The sequence below is a fragment of the Aethalodelphis obliquidens genome, unplaced genomic scaffold (genome assembly GCF_003676395.1).
Source record: "Aethalodelphis obliquidens isolate GAN/ISIS:26980383/991018 unplaced genomic scaffold, ASM367639v1 scaffold53, whole genome shotgun sequence".
Classification (NCBI taxonomy): Eukaryota; Metazoa; Chordata; class Mammalia; order Artiodactyla; family Delphinidae; genus Aethalodelphis; species Aethalodelphis obliquidens.
This window is the reverse complement of record NW_020837997.1, coordinates 4845381-4868129: the sequence shown is the minus strand read 5'-3', so window position 1 is coordinate 4868129 and position 22749 is coordinate 4845381. Positions and strand designations below refer to the sequence as shown.

The 22749-nt window shown below is 56.4% G+C and overlaps 2 protein-coding genes and 1 non-coding gene across 10 annotated transcripts; all 3 read left to right on the top strand.

Annotated features, from left to right (window-relative positions):
• Positions 1 to 231: 231 nt before the first annotated feature.
• Positions 232 to 3401, top strand: TRIR (telomerase RNA component interacting RNase). 2 transcript variants are annotated; one of them, XM_027084896.1, is made up of 3 exons: positions 232 to 690; positions 2582 to 2659; positions 2964 to 3401. In XM_027084896.1, the coding sequence occupies exons 1-3, from the start codon at positions 340 to 342 to the stop codon at positions 3069 to 3071; spliced, it is 537 nt and encodes a 178-aa protein (XP_026940697.1). In that variant the 5' UTR covers positions 232 to 339; the 3' UTR covers positions 3072 to 3401. The 2 variants fall into 2 exon arrangements, with proteins under 2 accessions (XP_026940697.1, XP_026940698.1); XM_027084897.1 differs by lacking the exon at positions 2964 to 3401 and having other exon boundaries at positions 315 to 667; positions 2582 to 2658.
• A 106-nt stretch (positions 3402 to 3507) lies between these two features.
• On the top strand, positions 3508 to 21495 carry TNPO2 (transportin 2). 7 transcript variants are annotated; one of them, XM_027084865.1, is made up of 25 exons: positions 3508 to 8005; positions 9297 to 9408; positions 10068 to 10143; positions 10226 to 10375; positions 11094 to 11200; positions 11289 to 11422; positions 11515 to 11596; positions 11673 to 11795; positions 11902 to 12020; positions 12953 to 13013; positions 13114 to 13279; positions 13497 to 13649; positions 14953 to 15178; positions 15382 to 15553; positions 16035 to 16121; positions 16200 to 16307; positions 16405 to 16563; positions 17087 to 17174; positions 17360 to 17458; positions 18034 to 18129; positions 18463 to 18568; positions 18861 to 18960; positions 19040 to 19114; positions 19231 to 19358; positions 19442 to 21495. In XM_027084865.1, the coding sequence occupies exons 2-24, from the start codon at positions 9310 to 9312 to the stop codon at positions 19336 to 19338; spliced, it is 2694 nt and encodes an 897-aa protein (XP_026940666.1). In that variant the 5' UTR covers positions 3508 to 8005; positions 9297 to 9309; the 3' UTR covers positions 19339 to 19358; positions 19442 to 21495. The 7 variants fall into 7 exon arrangements, 6 of the variants coding, with proteins under 6 accessions (XP_026940666.1, XP_026940669.1, XP_026940667.1 ...); XM_027084868.1 differs by lacking the exon at positions 3508 to 8005 and adding an exon at positions 8197 to 8349 and having other exon boundaries at positions 18493 to 18568; XM_027084866.1 differs by lacking the exon at positions 3508 to 8005 and adding an exon at positions 8234 to 8349.
• Positions 15238 to 15307, top strand: LOC113609015 (small nucleolar RNA SNORD41). Its single transcript, XR_003428478.1, has one exon. It is a non-coding gene; the product is annotated as a small nucleolar RNA SNORD41 (small nucleolar RNA).
• Positions 21496 to 22749: the final 1254 nt, after the last annotated feature.

Genomic DNA, 22749 nt, shown 5'->3' with positions numbered 1-22749 from the left:
GGAACCTCACTCCGAGAGCCCGCTACAGCCCCAGGCGCAGACAATAGTCTCATTCCGGAAGAGACCATCTCTGCGTAACGCCTGCGGGAGTCTAGCAGGGCTATAACCATCCGCGGGGCGGAGGCGGGAGCGGGGCGGGGCGGGGCGTCTGCCCGCCGGCGCGTAGCGTCAAACCTTACTCCTCATTCACCCCGCCCCTCATGCCCCGCCTCCACTGCGGATGCCTGAGGGCCAGACCGGTCTTCCCGGCATGCATTGCCCGGGACGAGGCAAGTCTGGCGCCAAGCGCGGGCCCGGAGCGGCCTTCCCGGAATCCTTTGCGAGGTACCTGGCGACAAAATGGCTGCCCGAGGGAGACGGGCGGAACCTCCGGGCCGGGAGGCGCCGGGCCCCGCGGGCGGCGGCGGCGGCGGGAGCCGATGGGCTGAGTCCGGGCCCGGGACGTCGCCCGAGAGCGGGGATGATGAAGTGTCGGGCGCGGGTTCGAGCCCGGTGTCGGGCGGCGTGAACTTGTTCGCCAACGACGGCAGCTTCCTGGAGCTGTTCAAGCGGAAGATGGAGGAGGAGCAGCGGCAGCGGCAGGAAGAGCCGCCCCCGGGCCCGCAGCGACCCGACCAGCCGGCCACCGCCGCCGCCGCGGGTCCCGGGGATCCGAAGAGGAAGGGCGGCCCGGGCCCCACGCTCAGCTTCGTAAGGAGCCGCGGGGGTGGGGGCGGGCACCAGGGCCTTCCTTGGCAGGGGGAATCGGGCTCGAGAAAGGGGAGCGGGATCCAGGTCCACCCTCCGACCCCGATGAGGGAGCCGTCCGGGTCACCCGCTGAGGATTCGGAAACTGGATTCTCGACGAGAGAGGTCTGGGGGCGGAGGTGGGGACCCCCGCAGTATGCCCGCAAGAACTGGGAGTTGGGGGGAATTCCATTGGAAACAGCGCTCCGAGGATGGGGAAACCAGGATACCAGGATTCCTGTTTGAGTGGAATCCCGAACTTTGGATACTGGGACCATCCCCCACTATGGGGATGGGGGGCATAGTCAAGTCTGGACTCTGAGCTGTGTGGATGAGAGACTCAGACTGCTTACTGTGTGACCCTAGCAGATTTGCTTGAGTTCCCTGAGTCTCATTCGTCCAGTGTCCATTTATTGAGCACCTTACCTTGTGCTGGGCAGTGTGCTAGGTGATGGGTATGCTGTGTTGATTATGACAGGCATCTCTGCTTTCCTGGGGCATCTGATCTGGTCTAACCTCATTTTCCCTGCTTGTAAAAATGGGCATCATCGCATCTTCTGATGTGATTAGCACTGGGCCTTTCTTATAGGAAGGGCTAAACCAGTGGTTCTCAACTGGGGACGATTCCCCTCACCTCATCCCCACATTTGCCAAAGTCTGGAGATATTTTGGTTGTCTGGGGGAGGGAGTGCTATTGACATTTATGAGTAGAGGGCAGGAATGGTGCTCAACATCCTACAATGCGCAGAACAACTGTCTCCCCCTCCCGAACAAAAATGATCCAGTTCAAAATGTCACTAGTATATGCGATTGAGAAACTCTAGGCCACAGAAATGGTACCTACCTTGATTGTCAACTCTGAGCTTGCTTTGTCTCTGGTGTTGAGAGCAAGTTCCTGTGGTATGGAGAAAAAAGTGTGGTGTGAGAGTAACGAACTGGGGGTCAAGTTTCTTCATCTGTCAAAAATGAGTGTGAGAATAGTCCCAACAGCGCAGGTCACTTAATGCCTGGCTGAGGGGTAGGGATGGGATGTCTGTAAAGCCTGTTGCAGCCCCTGGGGCACAAGAAACCCTCAAGTGTGTGGGAGAAAACAGAAGACCAGGATGAAAGTTCAGAGTAAGACTTATGTTTGAGGAAGGGGAAGTGGCAGGACCTGGGCTGGTGTGAGAACTGGGTGGAGGCCGAGTGCCCCTCTGTGAGTGAGAATAGCAGTAGTTGTCGCTGCCTGTTTCATTTGTTCATCAAGGGGCCGTTTGCAGGAGCACCTGCAAAGAGGCCAGGCCCGGTTACGTGTAGGGGAACAGTGTCGCTTGGTGGTTAAGAATGCTGCTCTGGCCTAGACACACCTGACCCAGAATCCAGCTCCACTGTTTGCTGTTGGCATGATCCATGGTACAGGCTTCTCCTTTTCAGAGATGTTTCCTCATCTTTACAATGGGGATGGTAACCTTCATCGTAAGGTGACTGTGAAAGTGGAAGGAGATAGTATATCCAAAGCACTTGGCACAGGGCTTAGCATACAGTAAGTGCTCAATAAAGGGAACTGTTGCTGTCTGTGTGGTTTCTACTAGGGGAGGGTGAGGACAGTGCTCGTCCCCACCGATGTGGGAATTCTTTTCTCTCCCTGGGAGGGCAGCCTGGGGGCCCAGTACTGCCTGGGCATCATGGGCCCAGGGCAGGCGCTGAGTCGCGTGTGCTCCTCTCTGATTGCTGCGCAGGTCGGCCGGCTGGTGGAGCTGGGCGCGGCGTCGGGACGGGCCACCGGGCCGGGCTAGGAAGGTGTAGTGGGCCTCAGCGCCGCCAAGGGCGGGCCCCGGCTCCTGTAACCGTTGCAGTCTTCTGTCCCTTCACCCAGGTGGGCAAGCGCAGAGGCGGGAACAAACTAGCCCTCAAGACGGGAATAGTAGCCAAGAAGCAGAAGACGGAGGATGAGGTGAGCAGGCTGGGTGTGGGGGGCTGCCCACGTTGCCTTTTCCTTCCAGCCTCAGTTCCTGGCCCAGGTGCCCTGTCCCTCCCTCCTCAGTATCTAGCCCTTGGATGGGTGTACTGGGTGGGGGAGGAGGGCTTTCAACAAAGTTCCCAGATAACTTGATTCTCCATATCTTTACCTCACACCCAAGACCTTTGCGGTGACTCTGTGGGTGGGTCAGCTGTCTCAGGACAGTCCTGACCCTGGTTCCTGGCCTCCTTGGCATCTCCTTCCCAACCCCCGTGTGTCCCTCCCCTCCCCCCAACAGGTATTAACAAGTAAAGGTGATGCATGGGCCAAGTACATGGCAGAGGTGAAAAAGTACAAAGCCCACCAGTGCGGCGATGATGATAAAACTCGGCCCCTGGTGAAATGACCCCCCTCCCTGCCTGCCCACGGCCTGGGACTCTGCGATGTACATAACTATTTAATGCAGCGGCAGCGCGGCAGCCTTTTTCCCCCAAGGACTTATATACAGAAGGAAACCGAGATGCTTCCTGCAGCTGCCGCAGCTGCGGACGATTCTCCAGGACTCTTTTTTACCTTGAGCACTTGTCTCCTGAGACTTCATAGAACAGTGGTTTACTGTCCCCTGTCTTCCCAGCTCCTCCCTCTCTCTGGCTCTTTCTGTCTTCCTCTTCTCATCCTCTCCTCCCTCCCTTTAGCCATCACTTCTGGGAAGTAAAGAACTTGACCTAGTGCTGGAGCTGTGTGCTTGGTTTGCCTTCTTTGCTGTTCTCCAACCTAAGCCCTCCCCTCATGGCTGGCACTGCACCCACCAAAGCCTGGATCTGGCCCAGTGAGGGAGGGATTTGGGAGGGTGTGGGGGGAGAACGAGGGTGCATCACCTCCTGTAGGCCTGAACTCTCCTCAGGTCTCACCCCTGACTTTCCCCCCCACTGTTGGGTGTTCTTGTTCAGTGTCCCTTCACAGTCCCATTTGGGCTGGGCCAAAGCTGTCAGTTTGTTCAAATCAGAAGACACTGAGCACCTCTGGTGTGCCTGGGTTTTTCTGGGCCCTGCGGCTGCTGCAGTGAACAGAACAGACCATGCATGCTCCCTGCCATTGTGGAAGAAAACAGACACAGATGAAAGGGGGAAGCCGTTCTGGGACGTGACTGCGAAGGACAGGATAGAGGCTGCAGGGAGGGGTCTATTTTAGTTGACACATCTGACCAGAGTCCTGAGGGAGGTGAGAAAGCCTGTCCCAGGGGTAGTGAACAGCCAGCATAAAGACAGGGAGAGTGCCTGGCCCTTATGGGCAGCTTTGAGGAGGCCCCTATGACTGGAGCCAGCTGAGTGAGGAGCATGGGTGGATTATATGCAGAGCCTTGTGTGCTAGGGTGAGAAACCTTTGGGGGGGTTGTGAGGTAAGGAGCAACATGATGTGTTTTATTCAGTATGTCTTAACAGGATCCCTCTGGCTGAAGGGGTCTGGGCAGAACCTGGGAGATGGAGGAGGCCAGGCCATGATCAGGCAAGGGGAGGTGATGGGGTGTTGGCAGTGGAGGAAGTAAAGAGGGCTAGGATCTGGATTCCCGTGGGGCTGCTCTGTCCTGCCAGCTACCTGTAGCCCTTCCAGGGAAGGGGCTTGTTTGTCCCACCTTGCAGAACATGACAGTTGATATATCAGGGGACAAGGTATCCTAAAGGAAACCTGATGCCCCTAGTGCCCCTCTAGTACTCCTTGTACTTTTGTGTCTTCCTGGCCTCATTGCTCATCCTGCTGGAGCTGAAGGCTGCCTGGCTGCCTGCTTTCCCTGGAGCCCACAAATATTTTAAGATGCCCTTGCCTCCTGACCCCTTTTCAAACCTATTAGACCTGGAGCAACATCTAGGCCCCCCAGCTGTGGGCCCATCTCCCAGGCCTTCCCAGGCACGAATGCTGAGCAGCTCGGCACTCCTGCCCATCCTAGGGCCAGGCTCCCAACCCTCTTACAACGGGGGAGCATCATGACTCTGAGGATCAGGTGGTAACCATGTGCTTGGCCCTCCACCACCCGTAGAGGCAGGGGGAGGAGGGCTGAGGTAGCACCTACCCAGCCTCACACTGCCAGATTCAGCCTGTGGAGCGTGGGGCATCCCAAATACTGAGCACGAAAACACCAAACTCTCTGTCCTAGTGGAGCGAACATTCTGGTTGGGGGAAACAGACAAGAAACAAAATACAGAACACCACATGTTTATACATTCTGTGGCGGGGGAAAAAAGCATGAAAGGGGGACTGTGATGAGAGTGGGAGAGATGATAACTTTAAATTGGTCGGGAATGGCCACACCATTTGTTCCAAGTCCCGAAGGAGGTGGGGCAGGCAGTGAAGATGGTTCTTGGAAGAGTGTTCAGGCTAAAGGAACAGCAGGTGCAAAGACCCTGAGCTGAAACCACCCCCGGCTTGAAGAGTGAGCAAACAGCCTTTGGAACAGGCAACATGTCCCCCCTCACTTCCTGCTAACACACTGTAAGGCTTGTCTGGTTTATTTTCCACATCACCTCAATGGTCTCCCTCCTACTTTCAGGATGCTGAGCTGGCCCAAGTGTGACTTTAACCTTGGGGATGTAGTGTGGGGGAGAGGACATAGGAAGCCAATGGAGCCAACTCTACCTCCTCCTCCCTCAAAGCCACCCACAGCCTCTGGATCTTTAAAAAGAAACATAAGTGGGAGAAGTAGGTCGCCCCTGCAGCAGCTCAGCCTCTATTCTGGAGTATCAGGAGGCAGAGGGAGCTGATGGTGTCCCAGCACCTCCTTTCACTGAGCTCACCTACCCTGACCTGGGGAAAGTCTGAAGAGGGAGGAGAATCAAATTCAGGTTTTGGTGAGTCACACAGTCCCAGCTTCAAACTATTCTGGTGTCTGTTTGCTGTGTGATCTTGGGCAAGTCATTTAGCCTTTCTGTGGTTCAGGTTCTTCATCTATAAAGTAGAGAGAAAATACTGAAGCTCCTTGTAGAGTGAAGTTCTAAAGTAAGGGCACTGTTCATACAGCCATCGTTAACTCTGACAAAGTGGCTGTTATTGCTTCTCTAGGTGAAGCAATTGGCTTGTGTTTGGGGACCGTGTTTGAGAAATACCTTGATAGGAAGGTGCAGTGTGATGAGATGCTCAGGCAGGGAGGCTGTTGTAAACTGAGAGGTGTTTGTCTCCCATCTCAGATTCACGGTTGGGCATCAGTTCTTTGAGTTTCGTTTTTGCACTGAGCGCTTCTAGTTGAAGTAAGTTTGCCGTGCACAGCGCTGTTGTGAGAATACCATTTGTACACTGAAAGGCAGTAGGTGCATAATAAATACGGGGAAAAAATTTTTTTTTTGATTTTCTATTCAGTACTGAAATTCACCATCAGGGGAGAGGAAGAAAGATCTGTGATCACACGAGGGCCAATACTGTGGACTATACAGGCAGCAGGGGTCACATTATTCTGCCCTAACTCCTCGCTCCCCCGAGGCCTGCTCGGGGCCGTTGGACACTAGACATATTAAAAGTAGGGGGTGAGCATTAACAAATTTTCTCCTGCATCTCCAACTCGCTCCCCACGTGACCCTTGTCTGAGGCAACCCCCAACCGTGAGCAGAAAACTACGGTTCGCATCCTCTCCCGAAACCCCCAGATCCCGTCCCAGCCCCTCAGCCTTATTCTTCCTTCTGCTCAACGCCCAACTCTGGGGAGCTCTCCAACCCCTCAGATTCGAGTCTCAGCCAGAGACCGTAAGCGCGGCGACGCGGGCGCACGGCAAGATGGGATTTGTAGTTCTAGGTCCTCACGATGCGCGCGGGAAGACCATTGCGCATGCGAAGGCGGCGGCTTTCCGCACGTGTCCCTCAAACCGGTTTCCTGTCTAGCGGAGCCGGCTGAGGTGGGAATCCAGTCCGCTACTTTAGGGATCCCAACTCCTGAAGTGGAGTTTGGCGCCAGCTGACCCTTCCCAAAACCCTGGCGGCCCCAGTATTCGGCAAGAGAGGGCTTAGGTACCTGTTTTTCATGAATGAACGGAGCCAGGACTGACTTTGCCAATGGCAAGTGGACTGAGAAAATTGTCCCCCTCCTCCAGGCTGGGGCAAGAATTGACCTGTGCGTCTCCCGAGGCCAAAACGTCCCTCAGGGCAGGGCTGGGTTGTTCTTTGGGATTAGAGCCCTAGTTGATTCAGTGAATTCAGTAAATATTGGTTTAGGGAGGAGCCAAATACGGTAAAAGGACGGCCTTGAGCCTCGGAGTAAAAGCCACGTTTTTGAAGAACAATTTACTGCATATCTTGTAATGCTTAACTTGGATTATCTCAAACCCAGCAAACTATTCTTATACCCATTCCACAAATGGGGACACTAAAGCTCCGAGGGGCATAAGGTCGCCCAACTTTTTGTCAGGAGGGCGGAGACGTGGGGAGGGGGGAACGGGGACGCTCATGCTCCTCCCTACTCCGCTTTACTCTTAAGAGAAAGAAAAGGGGTGCCCTACTTTGTCCTCAGACGGCACAAGAATCACGGAATGTCTTTTTTCATCTTCCTTCCCTTACCTAAATTTCCTTAACTGTTTCACCTCATTCAGCCTCAGGGAACGAAAGGAGATAGGCCTTTTGCTCTAGCGTTTATTTTATTAGTTCATTTCATTTAAAATTTTATATCCTCGTGGGTTTATTTTTTTATATCCTTTTAAAAGTTGTCAAACAGTACTGGAAAATAAATAACGCAAAATATGGCAGAGGCTTCTTCAGGAACCCAGCCCGTCTCAGGCACTCCCTTTGTCTGACTTTCCCTCCTTTGTCTCGGGTATAAAGTCCACCCCAGGCTCAGTCCCCTCCACTCTTTCTCTGCACGCACATGTACTCCTCCCAAGTACCGTCTGGATGGAGGGAGGAAGGCACAGTTAAATTCTTAGAGGAGGGGGGTGACAAAGGCGCAGGTGGCTCTGACTGAAGGGTTTACAGGTCCACCATACACCAAAAAGTCCCACGCGCCACCAAACTCCTAGTTCCAGAAAAGAGCTCCTGTCAGGCCGGCGTTGAGGCAGGCTGAGAAAACGAGATGGTGGGAGGACCGGCCGGCCAGAGAGGCCTAGAGAGCCTTCATCTCTTCGGTCACGTGACCCAGCCTCTGCTGGGCCTAGGTCTCCCGGTGCCAGGCCACGTGCGACGGCTGTTTCTCCTGATTGGTTCTTCTAGGCCAGTTTGAACGGCGTACGGAAGCCTCCGCAGTTCATATACGGCCGCGTTTTCTTTTTTCTTTTTTTTTTTTTTTGCTCCCTGTCTTTGGCTCCCTCCTTCCTCGCGAGTCTCAGGAGAAGCCGCGGCTTAAGGCCCCGCTGCTGCTGCCCGAGGCCGGGTAAGTGAGCCTCACCCGGACCCTAACCGGCTGGGCCCCGGCTTGCGTCGACCCCCGCAGGGCTTCAGGCCTGCGCGGCGCGCGGCCCGGGCGTCGGGGCCGCGCCTGACCGAGAAAGGCCGAGAACCCGGTTGGGCCCGATTGAGGAGGCAGCGAGAATGGGCCGGGGCGGGGGAGGGGGGAACCGAGCCGGGCTTAGGGGGTGGGGCCTCGGAACCGGGCCAGGTCCCGGTGCCGCGAGAATCGGGCCAGTGGGACGTCTGGGGTCGGGCTGGAGGGGCTCTGATTGGGGGAATCGTATGGGGACTGCTTAGGGACTGATTGGGGGACGTCGCGAGGATCGGGTGTGTGTAGGGGGCTGTTTCGGTGGGGCATGGTTGGGTCTGGTTGGGGGAGGCCGCATTGAAAAGTTGGGGGGGTGCTTGTTGGACCCTGATAGGGAAAGGGCTTCAGACTTCGGCCTGGAGGGCTTTTCTGGGTCTGACTGCGAGGCGTCGCTGGGATCAGTTGGAGGAAATGCCCTGGGGAGTGTTCGGCCAGGTCTAATTGGGGGTAGCCGCAGGGATCGGACGAAGAGGGTTTTCGGTTCGAGGTGGTGGGAGGCTTGGTCGAACTTGATTGGGGGAAGCAGCAGTGACCCGTTAGCAGGAGTTAATGCTGACTGGGGCGGGGGGTTGGAGCGCTGTGTGGGGAGGCTTTGCCAGACCTGACTGAGGAAGCGACAGGGACCCGTCCAGGGGCCTTCTGTCGCCGGATAGGTGGGCTTGGTTGACTCTCCTGCGGAGAGGCATCAGGGACCTGTCTGGAGACTGCTTTGGGTCTGATTAAGGGGAATCGCTGGACTGCGTGCCGGCACGGGAGAGACCACGGGGGCTGGGGCACTATCGTGTTCTGGGGCAGGGTCCCTGGATGGGGAGGTGGCTGGGCCCTCGCCTAGCAGCTTCGAGGGAAGTGGAAGTCTTAGGGCCCGGAGCCGAGGGTGGCGGTATGGGCCGCGGTGGGCTGAAGGCCCAGTGTTGGGTGGGATGAGGATCCGCCGGGTCCCGTCGCCACCTCGCATGGCCCGCTTCCACATACCCGCGCCCGCGCTCCCGAGCCCGCGACTGCGCGGCCGTGGATGGCGCAGCTGGCGGGGACCCCGCACTTGGGCGGGCGTGGATCGGCGGCCTCCGTCTGTCCGCCGAGGACGCTCCCGCCCTGCTACCGCCGCCACCACCTCTGTGGGGGCTCAGCCCGGGACTCACACGGAGCCCCTGGGATCCAGCGCTGATCCTGGCCCCTACCCCCGCAGTTCACCTTGCACCATGGACTGGCAGCCAGACGAGCAGGGCCTGCAGCAGGTCCTGCAGCTGCTCAAAGACTCGCAGTCGCCCAACACAGCCACGCAGCGCATTGTGCAGGATGTATCCTTCCTTCCTTCCGGGTCTGGGGGGACGGGGCAGACATCTGCAGCTCCTGAAGGCCAGAGAGGAAGGGGTCTACTCCCTAATTCTTAGACTCTTTCTGCTGTGGCAGGAGCAGGCCTTGGCAGAGAATTAAGGATTAGGATTACTGGGTCCCATTCCCAGAGGAAATGTGGCCCGGCAGGAGAAGGGGGCACTTTTAGTTGGTGCTTGGCTTTAGTTGAGTTTCATGGGTAAAATTTCCATTTTTCAATTGGTCATTTAAAATGCTATAAGTTAAACTTTTAAATTATTTAAACCATTAGCAAGTTTCACTTGAAAGTGTGAGTTCCCTTCTTTTTTTTAAAAAAAAAAAACATGCCACATTGGATTGCTAGTGAGTGGAGCTGCCAACATCAGAGAGAGCTGAGTTTGCTAACCCTCTCCTGCTCTGGCCAGATCTTCAGGAGTGGTGGGAAGCTCAGACATGCTCCCCCACCCGCTGTATGAATCTCATGTGCCTGAAATGCTGTGTTATTCTGGGCATGGGGGTTGACAGGTGGGGTTCCAGGAGCTGGTTGCCTCGTCCCCATAGTCAGAAGTAGTATCAGCTATATGGCAGTAAGGGGGCTCTGCCTGGGGAAGACCTCTGTCTCCCAAGACCCTTAACAACCTAGCAGAAACTCAAACAACTGAACCAGTTTCCCGACTTCAACAACTACCTGATATTCGTCCTGACCAGACTCAAGTCGGAAGGTATGCCCTTGGTGTCCCTCCACACAAGCCTGACCCCACTTTCTCCCTTGTGGTTCCCTAAGCCTCAGCCCTCTTCCCCCAGATGAGCCAACTCGCTCTCTCAGTGGCCTCATCCTCAAGAACAACGTGAAGGCACACTACCAGAGCTTTCCACCACCTGTGGCCGACTTCATCAAACAGGAATGTCTCAACAACATCGGCGATGCCTCCTCGCTCATCCGGGCCACCATAGGTAAGAGGGTGCAGCGGGAGTCAGCCTGTGATGATGCCCTGAGCTGTCACTCTTGGCCAAGAAACTTCTCAGTGTGTTAAGGATATTGATTCACAGAATGTTCCAGCACCGTGGATGGTAGTGTAGTACTGTTATTACTGCCATTTTACAGATGAGAAAACTGAGACACATAGATGTTAAGGGATTTGCCTGGCAAGTAGCAGAGCTCAGAAGTGACTAGGTCAGGTCCATGCTCTGAACCACTCCCTCCTGAAACAGCTGTTCTCATTTCTGAGAACAGAACCTAGATGGCTTCTCCCTCACCTCCTCAGGTCTTTGCTCAGATATCAAGGTGTCACCTAGTAAGGCCTTCTCTAGCCACCCAATTAAAAATTGCTACCCTCATCCTCAGCACTTGCTAGCCATCTTCTCTGCTTTATTTCCTCCCTTATCTCTTGGCATGTAGCCACCGAGGTCTTCTGCTGATTTATCTTTACCTCACAGCCTCCCTCACTAGATAGGTCCTAAGGGCAGGGATTTTGTGTTTAGTTATGTGCTGCATCCCAGGGCCTGAAACAGGGCTGGCTCACGGTAGGACTCAGAGGATCTCAAAGAGTGTGTAGGGTTACAGGGGGTAGCGCACAGAAAGTGTGCTGGAGTGAGTGCGCAGCAAGGAGGGCTGGGGCGCCAGGCAGGCCCGCACCCAGCCTGAGGCAGCGTCCTTTCCTGGCCGCCCCAGGCATTCTCATCACCACCATCGCTTCCAAGGGCGAGCTGCAGATGTGGCCCGAGCTGCTGCCCCAGCTGTGCAACCTACTCAACTCGGAGGATTACAACACTTGTGAGGTAGGGGATGAGCCATGGCCTGCCTGCCTAAGCGGGAGCTGGGGCCAGACCGGGACCCACACCCATGTGCCTGCTCCCCTCCACTCAGGGAGCCTTCGGAGCCCTGCAGAAGATCTGCGAAGACTCATCCGAACTTCTGGACAGCGATGCCCTCAACAGGCCCCTCAACATCATGATTCCCAAGTTCCTACAGTTCTTCAAGCACTGCAGCCCCAAGATCCGGTGGGTGCGGCTCCCCAGGGGTCTGCAGGGGGCCTGGAGCAGGTGGGATGGGTGGGGCCAGGAGTGACCCATGTGCGCCTGCCCCCTGCCAGGTCCCATGCCATCGCCTGTGTGAATCAGTTTATCATGGACCGGGCCCAGGCACTGATGGACAACATCGACACCTTCATCGAGGTGGGCCACTGGGCTGGGGAGGGGAGCAGCGGGAGGGCCGAGGGCCCAGCCACAGCTGACCCCGGCTTCCCTGCAGCATCTGTTCGCCCTGGCCGTGGATGATGACCCTGAGGTGCGGAAGAACGTGTGCCGTGCACTGGTGATGCTGCTGGAAGTGCGGATCGACAGGCTCATCCCCCACATGCACAGCATCATCCAGGTATGCCTGGCCAGGGCCAGCCCGCGTGTGCGCTGAGGGGTGGGAGGCAGGTGGGGAGCCACCCCTAGCCGGGCCAAGCCTTAGCCTTTCTCCCATCCCACCCCAGTACATGCTGCAGAGGACCCAGGACCATGATGAGAACGTGGCCCTTGAGGCCTGCGAGTTCTGGCTGACACTGGCCGAGCAGCCCATCTGCAAGGAAGTCCTGGCCTCCCACCTGGTCCAGTGAGTGCTGCTTCTGCCCTCTGTCCCACCCCAGCCTCCACCTCTTGCCATGCCTATGCCTTTCCTTCTGGTCAGCTCCTGCGCTAGCCTCAGTCCACATCTTGTATCTTGGTTTACTTTTATTCCTGTGCACATTTATTTTGCAAACGGTAAGTATGTAGCTTTAATGACTTAAAAATTAGGTTAAGTTATAGGTGGAAAAAAGTGAAGACTCAACAGAGGCTTTAGGCATAGCTGGATCCAGGTGCTCAAAGGATGTGAAAGGCGCCTGTCTGGTCTCAGATCTACTTCCTCTATGTTGGCTTTGTTCTCAGGCACAGCCTTCCCTCGTCGTAGTACTGTGGCCTTCTGCAGCCTTCCAGCTCAGGAGCCTCAGAGTAAAGAAATTCTCTCTCAACCAGTATCTCCGCAAAAGTCCTAGGGCTGATCCTCCTGGACCAACTTGGATTACTTTTCTATCCCCGAGTCAGTGAGGGCTCTAACCAAAATCTCCGATCCCGACGTGCATGGGCTCCAGCTGAGGGGGCAGGCTGCCCTGCCTGTTTGGTCCCCTAACCAGGCCCCATCCTAGGGAAGTGCCTGGTGACAGGGCCACATGTCCCTGCTTTATGGTGTGCTAGGGGTCAGGCACTATTCCAAGCTTCTCAGTGTATTCAGGGGTCGGGAATTCACTGAGTGGCCAGGGGTCTGGGTCCAGAACCTTCCTGTGGAGCTAGGAGTAGTGTCAGCTCTGACCCAGTCACAGTGGCTGAGACTCGGCTGAGATAGTACCCACTAAGGGAAATGAGTGGATGTAGCATAACCAGGATCAGCATGTGCAGTCGGCCCCTTGGCTCCCTGACCTCCTCCCCTCCCCGCTTCTTCCCTCTCCCCCAGGCTGTAAGCCCCCTCTGGGGCCCCTGCATCCTGATTAACAGCCTCTCTTCCAACAGGTTGATCCCTATCCTGGTAAACGGGATGAAGTACTCAGAAATCGACATCATCCTGCTCAAGGTTAGTTAGGGCTGACCACCAGGCACAGGCAGGAGGATGAAGGCTGGGGCACTGGGGATGGGGGCCTCTGTGGTGCTTAGCCATCTGCCTGGCTCCACAGGGGGATGTGGAGGAGGATGAGGCCGTCCCTGACAGCGAGCAGGATATCAAGCCACGCTTCCACAAGTCACGCACGGTGACGCTGCCCCATGAGGCTGAGCGGCCTGATGGCTCAGAGGATGCAGAGGATGATGATGACGATGATGCTTTGTCCGACTGGAATCTGAGTAAGTGGCCGGGCCTGGGGTGAGAAGGGGGAAGTAGGGGGCAGCAAGCCCTGGGCTCCCCTCTTAGGAGGGAATCAGAAGCCTATATGGAGCAGATCATGAAGATTCTAATCATGATTTCTGATCCTGGGGGGCACAGAGAGGAGGGCTGGTGGCCTGCCTGATGTGCCTCCCTGAGCCCGCCACCCCTCCCCCCCCATCTCCCCTCCCACCCCAGGGAAGTGCTCGGCGGCTGCACTGGACGTCCTGGCTAACGTCTTCCGGGAGGAACTGCTGCCCCACCTACTCCCCCTGCTCAAGGGCCTCCTCTTCCACCCCGAGTGGGTGGTCAAGGAGTCGGGCATCCTGGTGCTGGGCGCCATTGCTGAGGGTAAGTGACCTGCCAGCCTGGCTGCGCCTGACCTCTGATCCCCACGCTGGTGCGAGACTGGGGCTGGCCCAGGCAGGCTTGTGGGGGGCGACGCCATCCCCAGGTTCTCTCCAGAGGCCTGCTCACCCCACTCCAAACAGCTCTGGGATTTGAATCTTCCCTTCAGCCCGTGGGCCTGAAAGGGACCCCCGAAAGCAAGCTCTTTCCTTAATTCTCATGGACAGGCCATAAGCATAATAACAGCAACAATAATAACAGGCACTTCTGCAGTGCTTGCCCCACAGCAGGCAGCCCTGTCCTGCGGGCTCACTACCACCTGAGGAGGTGGGTTTCTTAGATGGGGGAACTAAGGTGCAGAGAGAATCAACGGCACTTCCCTCGTCACCCAGAGTGAAGCTGGGCCTCAAACCTGCTCTGGCTGCGAGGCTGGCCTGCCAGAATCAGAAGTGTGCAGTGGTGTTTCCTTAAACTTCACACGGTGTGCTTGTGCTGTACTGACACGGTTTCCAGGTTCCCCTTGTCCCGATGGATGGGGTGTACAGTGTGAACTACCAGAGGGCTTTGCAGAACTGTTACAGGCAGCACACACGACCCCCTCAGCATCCAGGCCTGCTAGAACAAGCAGAGAGGGCAGCAGGAGCCCTCACCCTGGAGAGCTTTTCAAAGTTGTCTAAGGAAATGTTTCCTCATATAATAAGTAATGGGTCTTATGTTAACAGGACACATAACACGTTCCACAATGCACGTATGTATTTTAATAGACTATGTGAAGTGTTCTGCATATATAATGGGAAAAGATCTCAAGGAACTGACCCTAAACTGGTAAAAATAGATCTCATGGCTTGGGATTATCAGAGGGTGTGCTATTTATTACCCGTGTTCTGTAATGAAAAGAGAGACACAGTTAAGGGTTTTTAAAAAGAGAAGATGTAAAGTAGAAAAAGAAAAATCACAAACATCCAAGAAAGGTTTCAAAGGAAAGGTCCTTTCTGTCCACCTGCGTTGTTACTGCCCATAAAGCCCAAGTCAGTGTGCAGCTTGGCCATCTATGAATGAACTAGTGACCAGATAAAAACATCACAAGCCCTGGAATGGGGTGGAGCTGATGGAGAGGAAAGTCTTGCTCTGATGCCGTTTCCCATCCCCATCCTGCCTTTCACTGCCTCTGTGACTCTGAGCCAGTTATTTAACTTCCAAGCCTCAGTTTCCCCATCTGTCAGGTGCGGCTGATCCTCTCCCCAGGAGGGTGGATGTGACCCGGACCAGTTGGGCTCAGCCTTGCCTCTGTGCCGGCTCCTTGCAGGCTGCATGCAGGGCATGGTGCCCTACCTGCCAGAGCTGATCCCGCACCTCATCCAGTGCTTATCAGACAAGAAGGCCCTGGTCCGCTCCATCGCCTGCTGGACCCTGAGCCGCTATGCCCACTGGGTGGTCAGCCAGCCGCCTGACATGCACCTCAAGCCTCTGATGACAGAGCTGCTCAAGCGCATCCTGGATGGCAACAAGAGGGTACAGGAGGCGGCCTGCAGGTGAACCTCGACCCCTGGCCCCACAGCCCTCACCTCACCTGGCCCCACTGGCTGCTCTCTGGGAAGTGATGATACTCATGACCCTTGACATTGTACTGATTTCTCACGTATTCGTACTGGCTGATCCCGAGTGCACCCTCCCTGACCCGACTCAGAGCCTAGCCCTGCCTGTGGCTGCCTGCTAAACCCCTTCCCCCTTCCAGTGCCTTCGCCACCCTGGAGGAGGAGGCCTGCACGGAGCTGGTCCCTTACCTCAGCTATATCCTGGACACCCTCGTTTTTGCCTTTGGCAAGTACCAGCACAAGAACCTGCTCATCCTCTACGATGCCATCGGCACCCTGGCCGACTCTGTGGGCCACCACCTCAACCAGCCGGTGAGACCCCACAGCGGCTCCCTCCTCCCGATCCCTGTGCCCCTTGGCATCCGGTGACCTGGCGGCGACCCGTGTCGCACGCCAGGGACGTGGCCATGACCTCGACAGGCAGACAGACAGACCCGGCCCCAGCCCTCGCCCTGTTCCCAGTCTAGTGGGGGAGACAGACAGTTATGAGACAGCGTGGTAAGTGCTGTGCCGGGGGAGCTCAGGGGCCTGCAGGAAGCAGGAAGCGCTGACTCAGGCTCCAAGGGGCAGGAGGGGGGGTGGGGGTGGGGCTCGGGATGGGTGAGAAGGGAGTAAATTAGAAGGGCCTGGAGGTCTGGCTGGATGGCGAGGCCTCGCAGGGCCCCATGAACCTAAGCGAGGAGCCTAGACCTCATTGCTCAGATGACGGGCACCTCTGAGTCACAGGGAACCCTGCTGGTTCCCAGGCCACCACCCACACCCAGGGAGCCCCAACTTCCTGCTCCCCTTCCAGGAATACATCCAGAAGCTGATGCCTCCGCTGATCCAGAAGTGGAACGAGCTCAAGGATGAAGACAAGGACCTCTTCCCTCTGCTGGAGGTGGGTGAGCTCCAGGCCCTCTCCCGAGGCCCCGTCCCACCCACCTGAGCTCACCTCTCCTGCCCTCCTCCTTGCCAGTGCCTGTCATCAGTGGCCACTGCCCTGCAGAGTGGCTTCCTGCCCTACTGTGAGCCCGTCTACCAGCGCTGTGTTACCCTGGTGCAGAAGACGCTGGCCCAGGCCATGGTGAGCATCCCTCCAGCACCACCCCATCACCCGCTCCTCTGCTGCTGCCCCAGCCTGGGCCCACTCCCCTCACCTGCCTGCCCCCTTCTGTGCCCAGATGTACACCCAGCACCCTGAGCAGTACGAGGCCCCTGACAAGGACTTCATGATCGTGGCGCTGGACCTGCTCAGCGGCCTGGCTGAGGGCCTGGGCGGGCACGTGGAGCAGCTGGTAGCCCGCAGCAACATCATGACACTGCTCTTTCAGTGCATGCAGGTGGGTGGGCCCCTCGCGGGCCTCTAAGTGGACAATGGTGACACCCAGCAGCCTTTGTGGGCTGCCTTGGGTGGACTCAGGGCCTTGGTTATGCCCTGAGGACATCAGGGAGAAAGGACCCATTAAAAAAAAAAAGCTTGTAATTATTTTTAAAAGTGATTCAAATAAAACATGTAAAATCTCATAGAAAAACCTAACAATGTAGAAAATTAAAAAGTAGAAAATAGGAAATGTGAAAGCACAAGCCCCTCCAATATGACGCCCCCACCCCGCAGCGTATTGAGGATGGGCAGCAGTTCCAAGTGCTCTCTTCTGTAGTGGTACCGAGCTGGGCATTCTCGTTCACATGCCCCGAGTCCCAGATGTACAGATGGGGCCTGTAGCCTTGGCACTGGGAAGTGGCAGGGTCAGGTCATGCTCCAGGAGCTGTTCCCTTAGCTGCCCTGCTCTGAGGGGTTAGTTGGGATCCCGGCTGGTTGGGGGAAGGGGAGCCCGGCCACGCTGACCCTGCTCCAACCCCCAGGACTCGATGCCTGAGGTCCGGCAGAGCTCCTTCGCCCTCCTGGGAGACCTCACCAAAGCCTGCTTCATCCATGTCAAGCCCTGTATCGGTACGACCCCCATTTCGTCCTTACCCCATGACCCCAGCCCTGGCCTCAAGTGATGGAGAGATGACCTGGGAGGACTGTGACCGCACTGGGATGTATTCGTACTGTCTGACGGGGCCTGCTTCGCAAGTGTCAGAAGCTTACCCTGGCTGGCCCTCCTGCTCAGCACCCTTCTTTCTCCCTGCCAGCTGAGTTCATGCCCATCCTGGGCACCAACCTGAACCCCGAGTTCATCTCTGTCTGCAACAATGCCACCTGGGCCATTGGCGAGATCTGCATGCAGATGGGTAAGTGCCCCACAGCTGGGCAGGCCCTGTCCCTCCCCATTGGCTTGTTCCCAGCCTGGGGCCAGGAGTCTGGCTCTAACTGACAGGTTCCCTCTAGAGGGCCCTGGTGCTCCTTGAGGAAGGCTCCGATTGGCCAGGGACAAGGGGACACCTCTGAGCATTTTCATCCGAGATGGGGACACATGGCTGAAAGGCCATCTGTAATTGGCTTTTCCAAAGAGGCACAGGACAGGAGGCCTGTACTTATTGGACTACTTGTCACCTCCCTCCCCTCCAAGCAATTGGCTGAAAGGCCCCCTGGGATTGGCTGGGAGACTGTCACTGCTTCTCTGCTCTCTGCCTAACCCCACAGGGAGGCTGGGTGGTGTGGTCTCACCCTGGTGTCCAGCAGTGACGCCAGGGAAGCTTCTGGTGTTGGGAGGGTGTAGGTCTGTCTCTGGTTGGCCATGGCGCCTGGGCAGCAGATAGCCAGAGAAGGTTGCTTGCTTCCTCACTGGTTGGCCAGTGTCTGGATACAACTCGGGTCAGTGTGGGTGGCGTGGGCTGTGTGGGGCTCTGACTGGCCTGTCCCCCAGGGGCAGAGATGCAGCCCTATGTGCAGATGGTCCTCAACAACCTGGTGGAGATCATTAACCGGCCCAACACACCCAAGACGTTGCTGGAAAACACAGGTGGGCCCCAGGCCTGGGCCCTTGCCGCCCCCTTGCCCGCCTCCTGGAGGTGGGGTATCCTGGCTGGGAGGGTAGCTGACAAGAGGCCTTGGGAAAGAACCAGGGAGGGTGACTGGAAGGACCTGGAATGGGGCTATGGGAGGAGGCCTAAGAAAGATGTTGGCCTCGGGGGAGACCTGGGAGAGACCCAAGTGGGGTGGGGAGGAGACCCTGACCGGGCCAAGCTTGGGGGCCCAGGGAGCTGGCAGGAGCTATTCTCTTGGGGCCCGTGGGGCGGGGCTGGTGCCTCGTGCTAGAGGCCCTGCCACGTACCGGGGCCGCTCGGGGTTGCAGGTCGCCTGACGAGTCCCTCTGCCATTCCAGCCATCACCATCGGCCGCCTGGGCTACGTGTGCCCACAGGAGGTGGCACCCATGCTGCAGCAGTTCATCCGGCCTTGGTGTGTGCCCACCTGTGTGGGGCCTGCCGTACGGTGGGCTGGGCGGTGGGGGGAGGGTGGGACAGGCCCGACCCAGTCCCTCGCCTGTGCCCACCCAGCCCTACCCTGCCCACCCGTGGATGCCCGACCCAGCCCCACTGAGCCCTGATCTCCTGCTTCCCCCACGCCTCACAGATACATGTCCCATCCCAGCCCCACCACCCACTGGCCCACCGCTCCCTGCTGTCCCCCACAGATGTCAATCCTGCCCCAGGCCCACTGGCTGATTCCCCACTGCTTACCTTCCCCACAGGTGCACATCCCTCAGGAACATCAGGGACAATGAGGAGAAGGACTCAGCCTTCCGAGGCATCTGCATGATGATAGGCGTCAACCCCGGGGGTGTTGTGCAGGTTGGGGCAGCTGGGCTCTGAGGGAAGTTGCTGGGGCTGGGCTTGGACGGCCCCTCACGTGGGATCCGTCACGTTTCAGGACTTTATTTTCTTCTGCGACGCTGTAGCCTCCTGGGTGAGCCCGAAGGATGACCTTCGGGACATGTTTTATAAGGTAGGGCTCCCGCTTGGCCCTGATCTAGTCTCGGAAGGCGGCAGGGTGGGGAGAGACCGAGTTCATCTTCATCTTGCTCCGCTCCGGGGCGCCCCTCACCCCCTCCCTCGCTGCAGATTCTCCATGGCTTCAAAGACCAAGTTGGGGAAGAAAACTGGCAGCAGTTCTCAGAGCAGTTCCCGCCGCTGCTTAAGGAGAGGCTAGCTGCCTTCTACGGGGTCTAGATGAGTACTGCGACTGCCAGGTGAGGAGGCCGTGTGCAGAGAGGGCTGGCGCTGTTGTGGGAGCCAAAGGGGCGCAGGCCCTGACCCTCTCCTCTCCTCACAGGTTTCTGTCTGCGTCGTCGTCAGAGGGGTTGCTGGGGAGCGCGCTGCGTCCAGAAGTCGCCGTGCCCTGGTCGAGGGGGGTTAGGGAGGAGTGAGTGGGACCCAAATCCAGACGCCCTCCCCGTCCATCTACCTGCCATACCCGGCCATAGGCCGGTCAGCGGGTGGGCAGGTGGGTGGGGCCTCCACGTTCATCCTATAAATGGGAGGGGGGTGGGACTTCTTGGCAGCAAGGGCCCCTTGCTCTAATTGGGGTCACCTCAGGCAGCCTACTTGGGCCAGCCACGTGTGGGAGGGAAGAATCAACACGGCCGACCAAATCCGGCTTAGGATGAGGCAAGGGAAAAGCAGGTGGGGAGGGGGGTCCTTGTAGAGACACGTACACTCACACGTACACACGTGGCTACACGCATGTGCGGGCGCTGCAGCCAGCCAGGCTGGGCCAGCCGCCCCACCATTTCCCCGACTGCATGGAGACAGTAGAATTAGTGAACCCCTGAGTTAACTCGTAAGGCCTTCCGTGTAACCTGCATCTAGAGTTTAAGAAGCTTCTGCTGTTTTGCCGGAATTGGCGGTGATTAGGGAGGGCTGGGTGGGTTGGGGACCTCCGCTGGGACCCTGGGGCGGGTGGGGGGGAAGAGGACGGCCACCTTGGGGCCGCCCAGTCAGCACGCACACGCTTTGGACCTGCTCCGCACACTTCTTGCCAGCTCTGTGGCAGCCTCAGCCAGTGTGTCTCCCTCCTTGTCCCGTCCCAGCCAGAAGAGTGGGGACCACCGAAGTGGCCGGGGCTGGCCAGAGGTCGCCCTTTTCTCCCTCCCCTGTGCTCCAGTGACTTTCGAAGATGCTGGGCTGGAACTTTTTCCCCCTGAGGAGAGTTGGGGGCAGCCAGAGCTGCTGACATCTACCCCTGTGTCTCTCCATAAGCAAGTCTGTTTCAAAGGCAGTCTGTTTCTCTGCTTCCGAGAGCCCTCTTCCAGGCCTGGGTTTTAACACAAGGGCCGAGGCTGAGGCATTTAATTGATGGTGATAGAAAACCAAGGCTTATGCTTTGCCAGCAAGAGGGAAACCAAAGGAAGGGAAGGGTGCTGTATTCCCTTACCCGACTCTGGCCCTGGGACTTCCTGATCATCACAGCTCCCAGTAGGCCCCAAGACCCCACCAGATTGGGGTAGCGATCCTAGGGAAACTTCTGGGATTGGTTGGGGATGCAAGCACAGTGGGAGAGGCTCCCCTAGAGAGAGGAGGTGTGGTTGCTTCCCAGTTGGCCTCAAAACTGAAACCAAGCCTTGAAGCCCCCTTAATGTTGTTTTCCTCTTCCCTTTCTACTTCTCTGGGGGCCTCTTTTTGCGGTTTTGGGGGTTTGACTGGATTCCTGCATTCTGGGTCCTGCTCCATGCATCCCTCTCGAGCACTGGATCACACCCTCATCACAGCCCTGTGTCTCCTATCAGACAGGGTCAGGCCCCACCTCTCTTCCAAGGGGCACTTGGTGCACATTCCATAAACTCAGCTGGTTCCCCCGCTGTGAAACTCCAGCAGGTCTCTGGAAGCCATTTGTAAAAAAAAGAAAAGAAAAAAAAATTAAATACCATTTAATTTTCTGGTAATTCCAGTTCTTTGGAGCATCCTCTGCTGGGTCTTGGGGTGTGTGGATTGGCTGTCTGATGGGATTGGTAACCCCTTCTCCATCCAGGATGGGGGGCCTCCAACCACCTTCAGGGAAGGGGAGCCTGGTTCTAGTTATCTTTTTCTTCTTTTCTTTTTTTTAATTAAGGAAACTATTTAATTTTTTAATTTATTTTTTTGTTGATTTTTGCACAACGAAGTTTCAGCTTCTCAACCTTTTCCCCTGCGCAGGGCTGCGGACCCTGACTGGCCTCGATCTGCAGTCCCTCTCGTTCCCACATCCCTCCTTCCCCCTCATCCTCTTCTTCCTGCGGGCTCCCAGGGTCTGTCCATTTGTTACCGTGCTGTGCTGGGGACTGGCGCCAAGGTGGCGTGAGATTCCACTTGTGTAGAACTTTGTTGAGTAAAGATCAGTTTCTTGTGAAACCCTTGGTCTCCATCTGGCCTCTTGTGTCCTGGGCTTTGGCAGTAGAGAAGAGATGTGGAGGGGGGCCTGGGAAGTTTTAGAAATAGGGATGCACAGGAATCAGGTCAGGAAATAATTGTGGGAGTGGGGAAGTAAGTAAGGTTAAAGATTAAATGTGGTAACGTAACACATGCAGTGCAGTCTTTGGGACATAATTACAGCTCACTAGAGCCTGAGCTCACTAAAGGGGACCCATTAGTGTTACAGCCCAGATTCAAGATCCCCATCTACTAAAGACTAAACTGAGTGGCAAGGAGCAAGACCTTGCAGCATTCTTATAATCTTTGACTTCACAACTCTGGATTGCTGGGCAGGTTAGACATTTTTGTAGAATGCTCAGCTCAGCGCCAAGCCTGTGGGACATAGGTAAATATGTGCAACAGTTAAAGGCAAATGAGAAACTGCTCATCTGGGGACGCACAGGCCTCAGGATAAAATCTTGTTGCAACCTCAGTACAGCCCAAGCATCACCTGCATCAAACTGGGAAAATCTTTTGAAATGCTGACACACAACCAACTTTCGTTTAACAAGTGTGTGCATTTTAGTGAGAGGAAAGCTAATCAGTGAAACAGCGATATGTCCCATAGAGAAAAATACAGCGGGGAGAGGAGAAAGAACGTTATGGAAAATGGTCACAGTCTTGACAGTAGGGTACTCTGGGACTTCCCTGGTGGCGCAGTGGATAAGAATCTGCCTGCCAATGACGGGGACACACATTCGAGCCCTGGTCCGGGAAGATCCCACATGCCGCGGAGCAACTAAGCCCTTGTGCCACAACTACTGGGCCTGGGCTGTAGAGCCTGTGAGCCGCAACTACTAAAACCCGCGCGCCTAGAGCCTGTGCTCTGCAACAAGAGAAACCACTGCAAGGAGAAGCCCGCGCACTGCTACGAAGAGTAACCCCCGCTTGCTGCAACTAGAGAAAGCCTGTGCGCAGCAATGAAAACCCAACACAGCCAAAAATAAATAAAATTAAATTAAAAAAGAAAAAAAGGGGAGGGAACAGCTAGTGCTGCTTAGAATTTGTGTGTTAACACTGCCTGGCTCAAAAGAGGCTGTCGGTAAATGAGATGCTGTTTCTATCAGTAGGATTTTGGGTAACTCAGAGTTAACTTTCACCGAGGTCTCTGCAGTGTAACTGCTTGTTTCTGGCTCCGGAAGAAAAGAACAGGAGTTCGAGTCACTAGCATGCCCAGACTGCGAACCAGGAAAA